Raw genomic sequence first — 19,152 nt, forward strand, 5'->3', positions numbered from 1 at the left:
CTATACCATTATAAGCAGTCAACAGTAGGGGAAACTGGGTACCGGGTTTCCAAGAACCCTTCGTTTTCTCAATTTTTCCATAAATCTTAAAAACTGTCTTAAAAAACAAAGTATATTTTTTAAAGTGTGTATAATGAATTTATACATGTGATAACACCTCATGAAACGCTGCACACACTCACACACACACACACACAGAAAACAGTGCGTGTAAGTAGCAGGTGCAGTCTGAGTTCAGGTGTGCAGTCTGGCTCACTGCGCACCGATGTCAAAGTCCCAGCTCTGACAATGCACTCTACCGCACTCACCGGAGATGCCACCACAGGGGAAGCAAGGGCCGGGGTGGCAGGGGGACTGGGAGCCTGGGGCCTGACGGGACCAGGTGAATCAGCAGCTGGTATGTACCCCGACCCCCAGCGGGGCAAGGATGTTCACAAGCATGACGCCCAGAGCATGTGAGCGTCCTTGACACACCTCTCCCACCACACCATCCCCACGCGCACTCCCTCGCACAGAGCCCAGACAAAGAAGGGGGCTGCCTTGTTCCCCACCAGTGAAGCTTATGTGGCTTGTCACAACAGCACAGGTTCTAGCCTCCCCCAGCTCTTGTCAGGGGATCCAGGATAAATTAGAAAAGCTGAGCTCAGGGCTTACAAGGGAACTGCACCACTCACATCAAACCAAAGGCAGAGACAACATCTGGGGCGAACGACGCACCTGGGGAAATCTATAACGTAGGGCACACTGTGGAAAGCAAATCCTGCGTGGCTTGGGAGCCAAAAAATTGCAGGATGAGTATTCTACCGGAGCTCGATTTTCAAGTCCACGTAACTGCCCTACTGCCCATGGAGGGGAACAGAAATCACACTCCAAACAAGAAGTGACTCATCACCACGCCCATTTCAGCAGCCAGTCCTCCTACGGAAGTGAGGACACATGCCAATTAACGACGTCCCCACCGGCCACACATCACAGTGGAATGCAGAGGTCATCTGGGTGCTGGGTCAAAGGTAGCCATTTTTCTAAACTTTCTACAATAAACAGGTAGGAGTTTTGGAAGAAGAAAAAAATCACTGAGAGGGGAAAAGCTGCTTTTACACATACAGAACACAGAGGCAGCATGGGCAGTGGTTAGGTAAGGGGACCCCAGAACCAGGGTGCTGGGGGTCAAATCCCAGCACTGCCACTTTCTACCCTGGGACCTTGGGCAAGTTAATAACCTCTTTGTGTCTCAGTTTCCTCTTCCGTCAAATAGGGAAGACATGTCTCAGCCCTGCAAGGGTTAAGGGAGAGACTGTGCAGAAAGCACTGAGTGACCCTCGTTACTGATACTGTTACCACACACATGTCTTGTTTGGTTCCCAACAGCCCGTGATGTGGAATGGATGGGAACCCCCTTTACCAGAGGTGGAAAGGTGAGGCGCGTGAGTCTGCGTGACTTGTCTGGGATCACACAGGTGGACCCACAACCAGCCCTCAGGTGTTAAGGACCTTCCCTCTGGACCCCCTCAGGTGGCAGGGATCCTCAGGGTGCCAGCCAGGTAACCAAATCACCTCCTCACCTGGGACCCACCCCACAAGTGGACAAGGCTGTCCAGGTCCTTTGCCAAACATGGCAGGGAGGTAGATGAGATGCCAGCCCCTTTCCCCCAGCCCCAGACCCCAGGCCTGAGGCTGGGAAGTGGCCCTGCTGGGGACCCAGGGGCCAAGGCCTGCCACCGGCAGCCTCCTCCCTCCTCGCTACACAGAGTCACTGCTCCTCTCTGGTCAGGACTTTCTTTCCAGGCTGCCTTTCTCTGTGTTCGGTGGTGCCCAGACCAAGCAGTTACAACGGCCCCACATGACTCTCAGGGCCAGAGACAGGCAGGGCTGGAGGGGACCTCAGAGGTCCCTCATAGGTAAGGCCCCTGATCAATAAAGTCTCACTGGGAGTCCAGGGCTGCCTGGGCCATAACCAGGCCCCTGACCCCCTTCAGGGCTCCCACAGAAACCTCACCCACAGCCCTCCACACACACACACAAACACACACACACACACACACACACACACACACACACACACACACACACACACACACACACACACACACACACAAAAGCCAACTCAGAGAGACACCAAACCGCATCTGTGTCCCAAGCACCAGCAAGCAGGGCACAGCCTAGGGGTTAGGGGACAAGACCACAAGCAGGCACTAGAGGCACAGGTCCTATCTGCCAGTGACACCCATCACGGCTGATGGCAGTGCCACTGGAGATGGCACAGTGTGGAGTTGAGAAGGCCCAGAGTACTGAACCGCCAAACCTCCACTTCCACAGGTGGGAAACTGAGGCATGGGGGGGGCAGTTGTCTACATGCCATGCAGGTGAACTCACTAGAACATGCTAGGGTGGGAGGCATGGAGGAGGGTGGAATTCCATGGGCTTGGGGAGCTTGTTTCTTCATCTGTGCCACGGGGCCCACACACCCCCCACCTGCACATCGGCAAGACCTCAGCAGAAAAGGATTCCTCCTCCGGAAGCCTCTCATGATAAATGCATGCATATTTAGAAAGAAAGCTCTTTAATGAGGCATCATTTCCAGATGCCAACTCATTCTCTCGCACATAAGCACCCCCTAGTCTGAGCTGCTGGGGACATGGAGTATAACGACATGTGCAGGCTCAGAGTGGTGGCGAGGCACCCCCAGCCACGGCACCCATCAAGGTCCCCTGTAAGCAGGGGAAGCCATACCTCTGGCAGAGCCCCAGATCACACCAGGAGGCCTCGGGGCTGGTGCCTCACAGCCAAGCCCTGCAGCCACAGGCAAACCTCCCAGCTCACAGAAGGTCCCACCCTTTGGCCCAGGGTCCTGCTTGCTCCAGTGGATGGAATGGGAGGGATAGTCCTCACAGGACAGGAATATGCAGAGCAATGGCCAAGATCCTGGCCAGGCCCACCAGCCCCTGGCAGCCCACCCCCACAGTCTCAAGGATCAGGGCAGCCTCCCCAGTGAGACCTCCTCCTTCCCCACAAATTCCCCTCCTAGGCCCACTGGAGGCCTCACGCCACTTAGGGTATTAAAAGGACAAAATCTAAGGACAGAAATAAAGGGTGCTTGGGCCAAGGCAGCCCCCTGCTTCTGGAGAGTTCCCAGGACACCCTCAGCTGACACCCCCCACTGCCACTGCTCACTGTGTCTCCAAGACACCCCCTCCCCCTACCAGGCAATTAACCGCCTGCTAAAGCCCTCAGAGCCTGTGACCGAAAAACAGCTTTGGTGCCTGATGTTAATGGTCAGACTGAGTCTTGTTTAAGGCCTTTGAGGGAGATTTTGTTAGTTTTCTTCCTTTTTAAGAGGAAAGAAAATGAAGCACAGCATACATGGACTTATTCCATCCCCCTACAGATGGCCCTTAGAGGTCTCTAAACCAAGGGCCATTTCATAGGTGACAAAGCTGTACCTGGGCAGGGAGAAAGACTTGTCCAAGGCTCCCAGCCAGGCCTCTCCCTCCCAGCTCCTCAACAAGGTCAGACTGTCACTCACCCACTCCCAGTCAAACTGAATCATTCATTGTTCACTCATTGTTCTGCAGGAACTGAGTCACCACCTGGGAAAGGCCACAGGCCTGGCATGGTGGACAGTCATGACCCAGACGCCTGGGCACCCGAGGGCAGCCACGCTTCTAGGGAGGCACCACAGCCAGGCAGGGACCCGGGAGCAGAACCGCCCCTCTGCACAGCCTGAGGATCTCCCTGCCCGTCCCGACTTCCCCAGTGTTGCAGGGGGGCTGATTCTGCCTCCCCCACAGGCTCATCCTAGGAGCAGATGTGGGTCACCACAGTGGGTGGCGGCCACTCTAGCCTGGAGTCCACACACCAGTCGGGCACAGAAATGTCTACTACATGAATAAACAGCCACACCACCCTCCCAGCGAGCCTCTGCTGCCCCAGTTCAGCACCTTCTGTCTCCCCCCAGCCCTCCCCACTTGCTTCTGCTGCCACCCCTCACTCGAAGCCCCCCCACCCCCCAAGACCCACACAGGACTCCTAGGACACATTCTCCATTCAACCATCCCTCCCACTTCTCCAAGCTGCCAGTCAGAAAACCACAGAGGGAGAGGGGGGATGACACTGGGGCAACACCTTGCTGGACACAGAACACAACCCCCAAACAGTGGCCTTCCCCCCCTGCACCTGGGAGGCCACCACAGCAGCCGCAGGCCAGAGCATGGTACCCTTCAGAGTCAAAAGGCCCTGGGCACAAACTGCCTTCTCTCACCCCTGGGCCCTCCCCAGCTGCCCCCATGCCTGCCATTTTGAGATGCATGTATATTTAGCCAGAGAAAAGGGAGCCCACAGACCTATTCAAAAGTCACAAGAGGCCTGGTCTGTAGAAGTAAGAAGGGAAGGATGGAGATTGCAATTCAAAAGAGGACAATCAGAAGACTTTGCCGTTTTCATTCTGCTCCTGCTGGCAAGGGGCTGGCAATTGTGGGGGTGTGGGGTGGGGGGAAAGCTGGAGAAAGCAAAGCCTCAGTGGGGTGGGGTTGGGGTAGCACATGATCCCTGCAGCCACCACTTTCTGATTCTAGGTCAGATCATCCCCCCACCCAGATAAGCACTTGGAAGGTGAGAAGGTGAGGGCCTAAGGTTAGAAACTGGGCCACTGTGGGTCCTTAAACTCCAAAGCAGCAGGAATGTCAAAACAAAAACAAAAACAAACAAAAAAAAACCCAATAAACCAAGAGGTACTGGTTCGGCTAGATGGGGGAAAGAGGCTAGGCCAGGAGCAGGTCCTGGGCAAGGCTGATTACCAGCGATGACCTGGGCTTCTTAGGGGTCTCTGAGCACCATGAATCTGGTCTAACTGCCTCATCTCACAGATGGGTAAACTGAGGCCCAAGGAAATTTGAGAGAGATGGAGGCACTAAAAAAAAAAAAAAAAAAAAATCAGGAGAAAGAAGTCCAGGAAGCAGAGATTTGCATGAAAACATCTCCCCAACCCCAAAACCCTCATATAAATAAAAACTTCAGGAAAGAGGCACAAGCAATGTGTCAAAGGGTGACCTCTGAGGACAGGCTGGGCAGGGGGAGCTTACGGTACACAGCTGCCAGACAATAGGCACAGCCAGGACTCAAGATGTCCAGGGTGCCCGGGTACCACAGAAGACCTTGAGATTTTATTCTACTTTCTGCCTTTGTGTTCTGTGTGGGGTTTCCTGACCATGAGCATGTATTACATTTATTTATTTTGCTTTTTTAAAGGCTTCAGGCAGGAACCTCACTGACCATCCTACTGGGGTTCTTCATCTTTCCTGAGCCATGGACCACTCTCAGGCTCTGATTAAGCCTGTGATGTATGGGTCACATCCCAGCAAAAATGCACAAGTGCACAGTCATTTCTGGGGTTCCGGGGTTTCCTGAAGCCTGCCACATGCCCCAGTAAAGGAATCCACTGGGGACACACAGCTGATGGGCTGCAGAGGCTGCTGACCACTGGCTTGAAGGGCAGCAAGGTCTGCCTAGGCCAGATGCGGCCCTGAGCTGGCCCAGGCATCTCTCTTCTGTCACCACCCCCAAAATAAATAACAGGCCAGGAGGCTCCAGTGCCCCCGCCTGTGCCACAGGGGTCCTGAGAGCTCAGGTGACCTGCCCATGGAGCATTTGTGGACCCAGTGAGACAGTCACTTCCCCTCTGCCTCCTCCTGCTCAGAGAGTTTGGGTTGCACCAAAAACAAGGGGTCTTTTCATCCAGGGTTTCCCACAACATTTCAGCTCCACACACTTCGGAGCAGATCACGTTGCCCACAACCAGGCCAGCACTCACAGGGGACAAACTCTAAACTCAAAGGGAAGGGATTAGGGGCCCTGCAGATCAAAGAGGCACCAAGGCTCAGGGACCACCCTCCAGGGTGGGGACACCAGCAGGTGGGCAGGCAGCATCCCGAGGGGCTCCTGGTCACACTCCTAGAGCTGCTCCATCCGACCCCATCAGCAGGAGGAATTCCTTTGGGCAAAGGCTGCAGTGGGCGGGCAGTGTCAGTGGCAGGCTCAAGGAAACCCTCAGCCCATCGGGCCAGCTAGGCCAGTAAATGCCCTCAAGAGACGGTGACAGCAGAAGAATGGGGGCATGATGGGTGGGAAGGGGTGTCAGGGGCCTCCAGGGCTACTGACATCAGGGATCTCCCTATCTGCCATGGCTGTCCCCACCACCATGTCACTGCATTAGGGAAAATATAGGAAAATGGTCAGGGTCCCTCGGGGGATCTGGCATCTTGCCAAGCATTTGATGTAACTATGCACATGCATCCAGGTGTTCCTTGGTTTTCTAATGTAATTGCATATGTGCACCCAGGTGTCCTGGGTTATCAGACTTAAATATAAAGGACAAATGGCTCTGATCCATGGTGTCCCCCGCTCCCGGGATAACCCCAGGGAGGGCCATGGGGAGATCTGCTGCTGGATCTGCTGCTGGATCTGCTGCTGGATCTGCTGTAAGCCGCCACCGCCACCTTTGCTGAGGAAGCTGAGGACTGAGCTCGTGTCGTCTGCCAACGGATCTTTCCCAATTACCTAGCATGGACCTGCGTGTAAGGGGTCTGGTGACCCAGTCTGTACAACAGGTTTGAAGGGCCTGTGGGCCCTAACCCCTAGTCCTGACAATCAAATGGAAAACAGTGTAAACTAAAATAATGAAACACTTTGGCTTTAGTTATGAATTGCCTAGCCCTACTGTATTAGTCCGTTTTGTGTTGCTATAACAGAATTACCTGAGACTGGGTAATTTATAAAGAAAAGAAGTTTACTTGGCTTACGATTCTGGGGCAGCTGCATCTGGCACAAGCCTCAGGCTACTTCTACTCATGGTGGAAGGAAGCAGGGCAACTGGTGGGTACAAACAAGCAGATTACATGGCAAGCAGAAGCAAGGGGGTGGGGGGGGGAGGTACCAGGGTCTTTTAAACAACCAGCTCTTGCAGGAACTAATAGAGCGAGAACTCACTCATTAATCCCCCCACCTAGGGAGAGCATTAATCCATTCATGAGGGATCCACCCCCATGACTCAATCAGCTTCCAGCACTGCCACACTGGGGATCAGATATCCACATGAGTGTTGGTGAGGACAACACATCCAAACTCTATCACCTACAATTGGCTACGTCAGCAGGATCCCGAAAATGGCCCTAGCCATACACTGCATTTCCAGAATGAGGCGGTTTAGAAGGCGCTTTCATGTGAACCTCCCAACCCACAAAGTCAGGGAAGTCCGAACTATTAGCCCCTCTTTATGGATGAAGCCAGTGCCCACCCAGGTCCTCACAGGGGACAGGGGTGGGAGCACGGTGGGGGTCTGCCTGACTCCAGGTCCAGTCTCTCTCTGTGCTATGCCACTAGGATCACATCAATGTCACCCTGACTGCCCCCCCACACACACACACCAGTGGGCTCAGCTGGCAAGGGCACAATGAGGCTGCATTGGGGGGCTGGGGGGCAAGCCCAGGGCCGGGGCCCCAGGTGTGGAGCATAACGGCCTCATCCGCCAGAGACCATCTGGAGTAATGGCCCACAGCTGGACCCAGGCGGCTCATTTAACCCCGAGAGGCGCCTGCCCACTTGCCCATCACAGCCGCCACCGCAGGGAATCTACGGCACAGAGGGCTGGACAGTGGCCGTGCTCAAAGCCTTTAAGGACATGGTCAGGGCAGGTCTGCAGCCTCTCCAGGAGCGGAGGTAGGGGAGGCTGCACTGGCCTGTGTCCATTCTCCCACCACCCCACCAGTTTAAAAGCCATTTTCTTTGTTTTTTGATCCTGCAGCTGCCTTGGGCTCATTTTGAGAATAAGGAGCTGGTGGCTGGAAACCCATTGGCTGGGCTCTGCCGGGGGAAGCCTGGAGCCGTGCGGCCCTCCCAGGGCTTGGGTTTCCTGCACAGACATGTGGACCCACACACACCCCACAGCTCACGGCCACCAGCCACCACTGCAGGGCATCTGCCAAGAGTCCAGCTCAAGGCTGCTGAGGCTCCCACAGAAGCCGAGTGGACGAGAGCTACAGTTCCTCATCCGCTCAGCACATCCTGTGGCCTGTCTACCTCCAGGAGCTGCCTAAGCCTCAGAGAAAGGGTGGGATTTCAGCAGATGCAGGAGGCAGGAAAGGGCGATTCGGGTAAAGGCCTGCAATGTGCCTGCAGGGCAAGTGGGCCAGAACTCCAGGGCCAGAAAGGGAGAGTCACTGAGGCTGGCGGGAGGTGGCAGGAATCCCTGACACCATATGCAGATGTCCAAGCTTCCTTCTGTGGACAAGTGGGAGTGGCACAACCCAGGGAAGAACTGTCTGGACCCGCACTGCCCCACAGAGCTCTCTTGATGATGGAACGCTCCTTGTCTCACTGTCAACAAGGTACCAACCACGTGCAAGGTGGCCAGCATGACTGACACACTGAAATGTTCCACGTTACTTAATTGTAATTGAATTGAATTGAAGCAGCCCCACACGGCTAGCATAGAGCTCAGGGTGAGAGCCAGGAAACCTTGAAGCAGGGGTGGCCATTGGTGAGGCAGAGGGTGCAGCAACACAGGTGACAGAGGAAAGGCACAGGGCCAACAGGATGGTGGTCAGGAGCAAACTGAAAACATGAGCCTCAAGACCAGGAGCAAGACTTGGGGTGCAGCCTTGGGGCAATGTGTCCCACCACAGACAGGAGGGGCTGGAGAGAGGGCCGAAAGTGACTACACACCACCCTCTTCTAGAAGACAAGCCGGGAGGCATCGAATGCCATTGAGAAGTCAGGACAAGAAGAGGCCACTGGACGGAGCCAGAGCTTCCTTTCCCAGGGTCAAGGAGACGCGCATGGGGAGGGTGTGGGCTCTGGGAGAAACTGCCTTCAGTGATAAGGGACAAAGTCAGCGGGGGGCAGGATGGCAGAGGGGGTGGGTTTTGTTTTATTGTTTGGGGCTAGGAAACATGAGCCCATTTGCAGGGAAGGAGCCAGGGGAGAGATTCGAAAGGAACAAGAGACAGGAGACAATGGGGACAGAGGTCCCTCAGGAGGGGCAGGGCCAAGGCAAGGGGAGCTGGGCCTGGGGGAGAGGAGGGGAGCCCTCCTCTGCCAGCCAAGACAGAAGGTGCTGAAAGAGGGAGAAACTCGCGGCTTCAGTTTCTGTCCCAGCACCAGAGCGCTGTGTGCACCATCTAGAAGACATGGAAAACACAGAAAAAGGAGAGAGGGCGGGGTCGGGGGAGCTTCCCATTGTCCCACCAGCTACCGAGAGATGTTAAGCAGCCAGGAAATGGAGCCTTGGCACGGGCAGCGTGGCCGGAACCCTCCACAATGGGCCACTCCCAGAGCGGGCTCATTAGAGAGCCGAGCCGGTGCTGCACGCGGTGACAGGCGGGTGCATTCAGGGCCCACACACAATCGGGCCCTTGTGGCAGGCGGGGAGCGGGGTGCTCGCCGGAGCCTCTGATTCCTAGACAAGAGCGGGCCTCCTTCTTGCCTTACCACCTGGGAGCCTACGGAAAGCCAGGTTTGGGGAGACAAAGAGATGCTTCCCCTGACAGTGGATGGTCTATTTTTGGAAATGGGTCAACTCTTCTCCGTAGCTGTCGTTTCACTGCCACTGGCCCTGCCTGCATCTGTCCCCTTGAAAACAGTCTTAAAAGGCCCCCACCCCATCTGGGGCAGCCCAGCACCTCACAATGGGGATGGTGAAGGTAGCTGCCTCCATGGTGATGCCTGGCAGCCGATTAGAGCTGTTGGGGCAGGGGGCAGGATGCACGCCAGGCTGTGTCCAGAGCAACGCCTGGCCAGGGCTCTGAGCAGGCTTCCTATGGCCACCGGGCAGCCCCTGCTGGGCACACCAGAGCCATCTCCCTGGGCATCTGTGCAGCACAGGCCAGCAAGGCACAACATGTACAGACCCGTTTCTCCCTCACTGCTAACGTGGACTGACATTGGCCTCGCAACCCTGCCCAGCCGGGCTCTGTGATGCCCACGTGGGGGAGCGTCCTCGCCACCCCCCTCCACTGATCTGCTGACAGGGACCATCTCCAGCTTGGGTGGCCCCAGCAGGCCCTGCAGATTATCTCCCGGGTTTTCCCAGGACAGCTCTGGCTGCCCCCCCAGGAGCCTTTACAACCCCTGGTGCCACCAGGAACAACTGGACCCATATTCGGGGTCGGGTGCAGGCACTGGTATTTTTTAAAGTTCCCCAAATGATATTTAATATGCAGCCATGGTTAGGAACCGCCGATAAAAGCAAACAGGCATATTTGTTAGTAATTATATTACGGACTAAGGGGAGCTGGGGAAGGTGGGGTTGTACAAGTCACCACCCTCTAGGGGAGGTTCAATGTTTTTTTGTTAAATAGCTAAAGGCCACCTGGTGCTAAGTGTAGCATGTGAAAACAGAAAGGCAGGTGACCAAAGTGGCTTGACCATGATCCAGTTTAACACACAAGATGGGGGAGCACCTCATCCAGTGCCTCCGAGGGCTCCCTGTTCCTCCCTCCCACAACTGAATGAACACCTACTACGTGCCAGGAAGACTTGGCTCTGCCCTCAAGAAAGTTACAACTGGGGGACAGACAAGCCAGCAAATGGAAGTACCTCAAGTCCAGGGACAGGCAGCCTTGTCCCCAGCAAACCCACACCCGGAATCAGGGCTCAATACTCTCCTCTGGCACTAAACCCATCACCTGGTCTTCAAGCAAAGCAATCAGACAGGGCAGGCAGGTAATTCCACCTGGGCCCTTCAGAGGAGAGGCTGGCCCAGGCGGGGGTCTCAGCCACAGCCAGTCACCGTCTCAAGGCCCCAGAGCAGCCACACCCTCCCCACCACCCCATGGTCATTCCTGAGACCTCCCATAAGGGGAAGACCAACCACCAGGCAAGAGACAAACCCCTTCAGGGTGTAGGGAGAGAATCTCCAGAAATACAAAACACAGCTGGCTCTCAGGACCCAAATGTGAGAGGCAGGAAGGGCAATGGAGGCAGCTCTTTGCTTGTGGCTCTGTCTGTGCAGGAGGCTAGGGGTCTCTGGGACCCTCAGCCCACCCACCCCCACCTCCCATTTTACAGATGGGAAAATGAGGGCCCGGAGACAGGAAGAAACTTGCACACGGTTGGGTGACAGGTGCGCTGAAGTCGTTTGTTCTGTCTGCATTGTCCAATCTACAGAACCGTGGTGGGCAGCACAACTGGGTCCCCAAGACCCCCAGGTGTGGGGAGCAGGTCGGCCACCAGGGCCACACTCAGGCCTAGCAGACGATTTATCCATGTATTATCAAGTGAGGAGCAAGGGGAAAGAGAGGGGACAGGCTATGGAAAGGTTCTGGTTTCCATGTGGACCCCTAATAGATAACCCTGGATCCGCTCGGAAAAGGCCAGCAGAAAAGGCCAGAGCCAGAATTACCCACAACCAGAGGAAGAGCCCACTTCAGGGGCACCGAGGGGAGCTTCACAAAGCCCACCTGCCCCGGCCCTACCCACTACCCAGCCCTGGTCCCAAGGCCCCCACTCACCCGTCACCCCTGTCCCAAGATGTGCTTTTGCTCCAGCTGCAGCTCCTGCTACGCATCTCTTCCCACCTGCTCTCTTCGCTTCCACTAACCTTCTCACCCCCGGGGCCCATCTCAGCTCCCAGTTCCAGCTGCCTCTCCTCTGAGCTCCCAGCACACCTGAAGTTGTGGTAGGCCAAACTCAGGTACTTCCGGGAGGGAAAGGGCCACGCTGAATAATCACTCCAGGAGGGCAGGTGCTGGCCAGCACAGGCTCCAGGGATAGCAGATGGGAGCTTCTGGGCCTGTCCCCAACCCCACACAATCCCCATCCTCAGCCAAAACAGGGATCCCAACTATTATGGAAAGCAAGTGAGATAAAGTGCAGTAGTAGCTCTTCTTAGCATGGTACCAGGCACACATTTGGTTCCACCCAAAAGACATTTTTGGAACCTGCCACTCTGTCAAGGCTAGAGTCAAGGGGACCAGGGCCTATTGCTATAGACAGCAATAGCATGACAGAGATGGCGGGGGCTCCAGCGCCAACCCTGTGTGGCCAACCCTGGGGCGGGTCCCCTTCCCTTCCAAGTCCCCTTGTGTGCAGCTTGCTCAGAGGTCTCCGGCTCTGGCAGGCATGGCATTTCCTCCATCCTGAGACACCGTCGGCCGCAGATGCACAGTTACTTAACTGAGCTCTCCCGAGTGTGGAGGGAAGAGCCTACAGCAAATACACACACGGATTCTAAGACACACCCCACACCACAAGGGAGAAGGGGAAATGCCCATCTTAGAAGTGAGGAAACAGCAGGATGTCTCCAGCCATTGAGGAGTCAGGAAAAAGGAAGGGGACAGGCCCTCACTTATTTCCCAGGGCTGTGGCCTCTGCTTGAGTTAAATGACGCTCCACACCTCTGTTTAAACAGCATATACGGGCAAACCCAAGAACACTTACAGGTGAATCAATAAACTCCTGATCGTTCTGCCCTGCTCCCTGGAGAGCTGGAGGTTGGAGGCAACTTGCTTGAGAGCAGGCATCCTTCCCTAGGTGACCCAGATCCAGATCTGCCCAGAACTCTTTGCCTGTGGGGCAAGGGACAGCTGCGGAGAACGTGTGACCGTGACCAGTTCTGGGCACGTGCTTAGAAGAGGGGGATGATTCCTGACTTTTTATGATCAAAAGAGTATCCCATCCCTTTAGCAGATGAGCTTGTTCCTCTGTCCTCAAGCCGTTGGGGATGCCACTGGGGTCCCCTCATCATCATGCACCAGGGAGATGGGAATTAGCTACCTCTCAGCTCTGAAATCCCACGGCACTGACCAGAAGGCTACGCTGCCCCCAAGCATGCCCAATGCGGAGTATTCCAGCTGGCAGAAGAGGAATTAGCTACACTGCAAAGTTTACACGCTCGCTCTTTCTTCCCTCAACCCACAGGTTGGTAATGTTTTTCCACTTTACAGATGAGAAAACAGAGACCTAGAGGTTCAGGAACTTGCCTGAGTTCCTAGACTTTCAACTCTGTGCAAATGAAGGCAACGAAAATCCCCACAGGTGGAAAACAGATTATGAGCAACAGCTGATTTTCTTGTACATCCTGTGATCCCGGGACAATGTTAAAACAAGTTTGTGTTTGGTTGAGGAGTCTGGCAGGGCCACCACTGCAGTGGGCAGCCAGCCTGGTGCAGAGAAGTGAGGGAAAAAAAACAAGAACTGGGAAAGGACACCCCTCACAGGCTGCGCTGCTTCATGCAGGGGAACAGGACAGCAGGGATTAGACTCCGGGTCTGGCATCCCAGGGAGAGGGGGCCATACCTTTGTCATGCAAACGGCTGCCCCCGGAGCTCCCTGCGCAGCAGGCCCAGGGCAACAGGCTCAGACCTCTGACACAGGTCCCCCAACCAGCCCCGTGGGACCCAGAGCAAGCCACCGCACTTCTCTAAGCCTCAGTTTCCCCATCTATGATACAGAGGTTCTGAGACCTTCCTCCCAGGACCATTTGGAAGCTCTGCACTGAATGGAGTTGGGACAGGGAAACTCCTTGTAGTAAACTGTGAAGTGCTAGGCACACCATGGCCCTTCCTTGGGTCACCTGCCTGTGAGCTCCTCAGGGCCAGCCCTCCTCTCGTGGGTGGCCCTGGGGACCCAGCACCCTAAGGCCACTGAAGGATCCCTCGAGGTTGGGTTGCGGAGGGAGGGGGAAAGGCTTATCTAACCCGCCGCATTGTCTGCACTGACCTTTGCTCTGGGGCCTGGCTGGGTTTAGGAAAAGTGCCTTATTAGCTGAGCGGGGAAGCCACACAGAAAAGACCTATTCAGGGCCAGCGTGCTCTTTTTTTTTAAAAGCCCAGACCACCCCCGCTTCATCCTCCCTTTGAAACCAACAAAAACACAAGCAAGAGAACAAACCCATCTTGTTTTGAGAAGCTCAAAATTTTAATCCAAACTTTAAAAAGTAAACAGGCCCCATTCACGGGAAGGGAGTGGGGATTGAGGGTGAGAGAAGGACGTGCCTGGGGGCAAGGAGGAGGGGTGCAAAGGGCCACAAGGAACGGGGGAGGGGCAGGTGGAGAAAGAGCTGAAACTTCTTTTGTTTGAAAATCACATCAGTTCAAGGGGGAAAACCTGATTTTCTGGTGTTTGGGGTTCACCTGCCTCAAGGTGCCACACCGGATTGGAGCAATGAGCACCCTAGTCCAGACTTCAGTAAGCCCCGCCCAAACTTCCACCAAAAACAGCCAAGGAGAAAGGTCTATTTGCATATGCATTCACAGAGCCGCCGGCCCGGCCTCCACCAAGAACCGCCTTGAATACAGATGGGCCCCCTCCCACCACTGCCACTTGAGGCCTTCCAGGGCAGCACGCAACCCCCCCGAGGGAACGAGGGGACTGCAGGAACGTGTTCCCCAGCTCCTCAGCAGGTGCAGCCTCACGTGCGGCTTGCTCGCAAACATCCAGGGGAGCTGTCTAAACAGCGAACAACTTTGAAGAGAAAACAAAAGCCTGCTTGGCAAGTGCCTAAGGATTCTAACAACTTGAGACCTACTGTGTGTAGATACTGACCTACTTGACATTGTGTGGATAAAGGGGCTCTTTGGGTTCTACCCCACTTTACAGAAGAGGAGCAGAGAGGCTCAGAAAGCAAAAGAACTTGCCCAAGATAAATGGAGAAGCTGAGATTCAAACTCAAGACAGCCTGACACTGGTGATGGGGTTATCAATCATCTACTCAGTGGTCACTGATAAGTAAGTGACACTTCCCAGCAAGGGAGAAAGAGGGCAAACCTGAGTCAGGAATCAATACGGAGTCACCAATGTTCCCTGTTAATAGTAATGGCACAAATGACAACAGGCCAGGGACGCAAGCCAGCCCATGGCCTGAGCAGTAGTTGACCCCAGTGGACATCCCTCCCAGGACGGACACTTACAAGGTCAGCTGCCTTCCCAGGCAAGGCTCAGAACCTCTCTGAGCCTCCACCTGCCTGTCTGTGAAATGAGGATAACATTACCTCCCCAGGCTTCCCATGAGGATGGACTGAGGCCAAGTTCATTAGGCACAAGCCCCAGGACCTGACTCCACTTTTGCCACCACCTGGATGGACGGATGGAAGCTCATTATCCCTCTCAGCTCAGGCACAATCTTCAACTCAACTTAAAGCTCCAGGTCCCAAAACTGAAAAGCCTAGTTTCTAAGAGACTGGCCATTCCTTGCTTCCAGGCATTCTACTCATACTGGTGGGAAAACATCTCAAGGCCACACATGACTTTAAGAGACAAAACTAAACAAAGACAATCATGACTGTAACTGAAATTTGTGATAATAATGCTGAATTTTCATTTCACCCCAAAGCAAATATTTGCTGCCACAAAATTTGCAGCAGTCCTGTTCCAAGTGGACTTCGGAGAGCATGGATTCTGTGGGAAACCCTACACCTCAACCCCCACCCTCCAAGTGGGGTGGAAAACCTCAGGTCCAGTCCAGTCCTCCTGCATTATTCACTGCGGCAACTGAAACACTGAGCCAGACAGGGCAGCGTCTCCCTGTCCAAAACCTGACAGAACCCAGTGTCCTGCAGAGACTCACTCTCGCCAAGTGTCATTGATGACACAGCTGAAAATTATAAATATTTCATTTCCCAGCCAGAGGACTGCAGCAATCTGCTCCTTTGTGCTGCACTTGGGGAAACTGAGGCCCAGATAACTGACCCTCCCAAAGCCCCCAGGAAGTCGAGGCCAAAGAGGCTGCAGTGCTCTAAACAGCAGGGTGCATCCCCAACAAACTAAACCACTTAACTTTGAGCCATTCCCACTGGCCTTAAGCAGCCTGTGGTGGGAAGTGGGATGGATACAGAGTTACAAAGAGAAACCTGAGCTGTAGTCATAGATTACTAATCAGTAACAAAATATCCCTCCAAACCCAGTCCTGCCCTGAACTCACAGGCTCAGGATGGTAAATAAAGGAAAAACTATGCTGCACCGTCACCCCACCTCCACAGGTATAGTTCCCACCCCAACTCGCAGAGGCCACTTGGCCACCAAACCAAAGAGAAAACATTCCTCCCCAGCTCAGGCTGTCACTCTGGGGAAGGGCAGTTATTTATGGCCTAGATACATTTTCTCTGAATTAGGAAAGGCTTTACAGGGAACCAGAAAGGGCTGTTTATTCTCCACCTTCAGGCAAATAGTTCAAGCAGTCACAATTGCCACCCAAAACTGGGAACCAAGCCACCAAAAATGTGGAAGAACAGGGAGGCACCGCATCCACGGGTCAGGCAGGGAAGAGAGTGACTGAGCAGAGGGCTGGCACAGGGAGCAGGTTGCTGGGCTCCCACAGGCCCAAGCTGTGGGCACCCTCTGCACTGGACCCAACAGTAACACAGGCGTGGAAGACAGTCCCTGAGCTTTCCTGCGGCCAAAAGTCCTCCCGCCCACACCCTGGCCACAGATGACCACAGCACTTCCTGTAAGGCGATCAACAGTTTACAAATCCCTTCAGAGGTTTTATCTCCACCTCAAACCTCAAGAAAACTGAGGCACATGGAAGAGAAAAGCCAGGATCCATTTCAAGTGCATAGCCCCCGACCAGAAGTGCAGAACTTATAGGAGACCAGGCAGGCTCTCAGCTCCAGGTCCTCTGGGCCAACTGCCTCGGAGTCGCAGCGAGGCTGCCTGTGCTCCGCACAGCACAGAAGCAGCAAAGGCGGAATTCCAGCCACAGCACCCACGTGGGCGCTGCTTGGGTTTGGGAAGGCGCCTGTTGCTCCAAGTAAGAAGGGAAATTCACTTGTGCTCAAGGGGCCTTTCATTTTTTTCCACGAAGAGCTTCCTGCTGCCGAGCAAGGATTTCCAGACTGGAAAGAGGCGCCCCCAGCAGTGCCGCAGTGCCGGACGCGCATACGCACAATTCCGCGGGCCAGAAACTTTTCTGGACACGTGCCAGCTGCGGATTCTGAGCTGGACCGGGCCACCACCACCCAAAGCCCCACCGCGGGTGGGTGCGGGATCCCCCTGCCCGGGATCCGATGCCAGCTGGAGGAGGGGTCCGGAGCGGCGGCCGCTCCCAGCCAAGAACGGAGTGGCCGGGAACTCCCTTCCTCTCACCACTCCCGGACCCGGCACAGGCCCCAGCCAGGGGAAGGGGCTGCGGCCCGGGAGAGCCGCGCTGCCCGGCCGGTGCCGCCCTTACCGTGCAGGCCGTTGGGGATGCTGCGGTGGTGGGGCGGCGCCGACAGGTCGTCCAGGGACCGGCGCGTGGCTCCGGCCTTGCCGTCGGGGACCTTGTGCGGCCCGGGGGGCAGCAGCGGGGGTGGGACGTGGTGGTGGTGGTCGGGGCTGCCACCGCTGCCCGTGCTCGACGTGCTGCTGCCGTCGCCCACGTCGCGGGCCCCCGCGCCCGCCGCACCGCCCGCCAGCGGCCCGCTCAGGCTGGCCTGGCTGTCGATCGAGCTGCGGGAGCCCGCGCCGCCGCCGCCACCGCCGCCCGCGCCGCCCGCGCCCCCCGCCGCCGCCAGCGCCGCGCGTTCCTCGTCCAGCAGCAGCACCAGCTCCTTAAGCTCCAAGTTCTCGCGCAGCAGGGCCTCCTGGCGCGCCTCGAGCTCGCGCAGCTTCTGCTGCGAGCGGGCCACCTCGTGCCACACGGCGCCGGCCGCGTGGCGCCCGAAGCGCTGCCACTCGCGCGCCAGCTTGCGCCCCTTCTGCCGGTCGTCGTCGAGGAAGCAGCAGAGCTCGCGCAGCTCCTGGTTGTCGTCCTGCAGCCGCTGGTTCACGTCCTTGAGGCCGCGGATCTCCAGCAGGTGCTGCTGCAGCCGCCGGTTCACGTCGCGCATCAGGCCGCCGTGCTCCAGCATGAGGCCCACCTTCTCGCCCTCGGCGCGCCGCAGCCGCCGCGCCAGCTCCTCCTTGCTCCAGCGCAGCAGCTCCTCGTCCGGCACCTGACTCAGCTCCTCCGCCGCCGCCGCCGCCGCCGGGGGCTTCGCCATGACGCGGCCGTCACCGCGGCATCGCCCTCGCCCTCGCCGGGCCGGCGCTCCCCGCGCCGGGGCTACGCTGGGCCGGTCCGCGCGCGGGCGGAGGGCGGCCGGGGGCGCGTGCGGCCCGCCCCGCGCCGCTCGCGCGCTCTCACGCAGCGCCCGCCGGGGCCGCCGGGAGCCCGCGCGCCGCGGGTTTGGAGGAGCGGGGACCGCTGCTGCGTCGGCGGCCGCCGTGCCGGGCGCTCTCACGGCTCCGGCTCAGCAGGCGGAGGCCCGCCCCCGGCCCCGCTCCCGGAGCCCCAGCCGCCCCGCCCACCCCGGGCGGGCGGGGACGGGGCGGGGCGCCGCGGCAGGCCCCGCCTCCAAGGCGTGCGCGGGGCCCCCGGCGTCCCCCAGCGCGGTGCGCCCGCCCGCCCGGCGCCCGGCCAGAGGTGCGTTCGAGCCGCGGCCCCGCCCCCGCAGCCGTCCGATTGGGTCTCTCCGGGGGTGTGTGGGAGGGGCGGGGCGCGCGCGGGGGAGGCGCGGAGATGGTACGGCCCACCGCCCGCTTCCAAACCCCCTGCCCGGGCGGTTCAAGTTTCTGCGCCTGGAGGACGCGGCCTTGGCCAATCCCAGGGCTGCAGGGCGCTTTTAAAATGCAGGTACGGCTGCGGGGAGGGGACGGTGGGAAAGGTAGGGCAGGGCTTCCCTTAAAGGCGACGCGCGGAAATGGGAGCCGAGCCCCTGCCGGACCCGCGTCCCGTCACCACCCCCCGCTCCCTCCGTCACCCCGAATTGACAAATACCCACGATCTGGGCGACAGCTCCCCTTGTCCCTCCCGGGGCGCCAGAGTTCAGCGTAGTCTGAGATACGACGAACAATAGGACACTGAAACTGGGGTCGCTGTCCCCGCGGCAGGGCCGCTCTTTGTCCCTGTCCCTGCCCCGGGGCTCCTCCGCCAGCCTCTCCACGCTGGTGCCCCGGCCGGGCGCGCTGTGGGGCTGCGTTTCCACTCTTAGCCCAGGGCTGTGTCTCCGGCGTCCGCGCCCCGGGAGGGCCAGGGCCTTGCCAGCCTTGTCCCAGAGCGCGTCCCTACCCCCTTCTCTGCAGGATGGGGCGGGGGCGCCGGGAACTTGCCCCCTTTCTCCGGTGGCGCTCAGAGCCCCGCTCCTCCGCCCACTCGACCGCTAAGTCCCTGGATTCGGGGGAGAATCTGCGATTCGTGGGGTG

The 19,152-nt window shown here is 57.3% G+C and overlaps 1 protein-coding gene across 2 annotated transcripts in view; it reads right to left on the bottom strand.

Moving 5' to 3' along the window:
- CCDC85C (coiled-coil domain containing 85C) overlaps positions 1-17,965 on the bottom strand; it is an 82,208-nt gene extending 64,243 nt beyond the window's left edge. For both annotated transcript variants that reach the window (XM_063090521.1, XM_063090520.1), the window contains exon 1: positions 17,159-17,965. In XM_063090521.1, coding sequence (XP_062946591.1) covers positions 17,159-17,951 — 793 coding nt within the window. In that variant the 5' untranslated portion in view covers positions 17,952-17,965. The remainder of the gene's footprint in view (positions 1-17,158) is intronic.
- Positions 17,966-19,152: the final 1,187 nt, after the last annotated feature.

Source organism: Cynocephalus volans, chromosome 3 (genome assembly GCF_027409185.1).
Source record: "Cynocephalus volans isolate mCynVol1 chromosome 3, mCynVol1.pri, whole genome shotgun sequence".
Taxonomy (NCBI): Eukaryota; Metazoa; Chordata; class Mammalia; order Dermoptera; family Cynocephalidae; genus Cynocephalus; species Cynocephalus volans.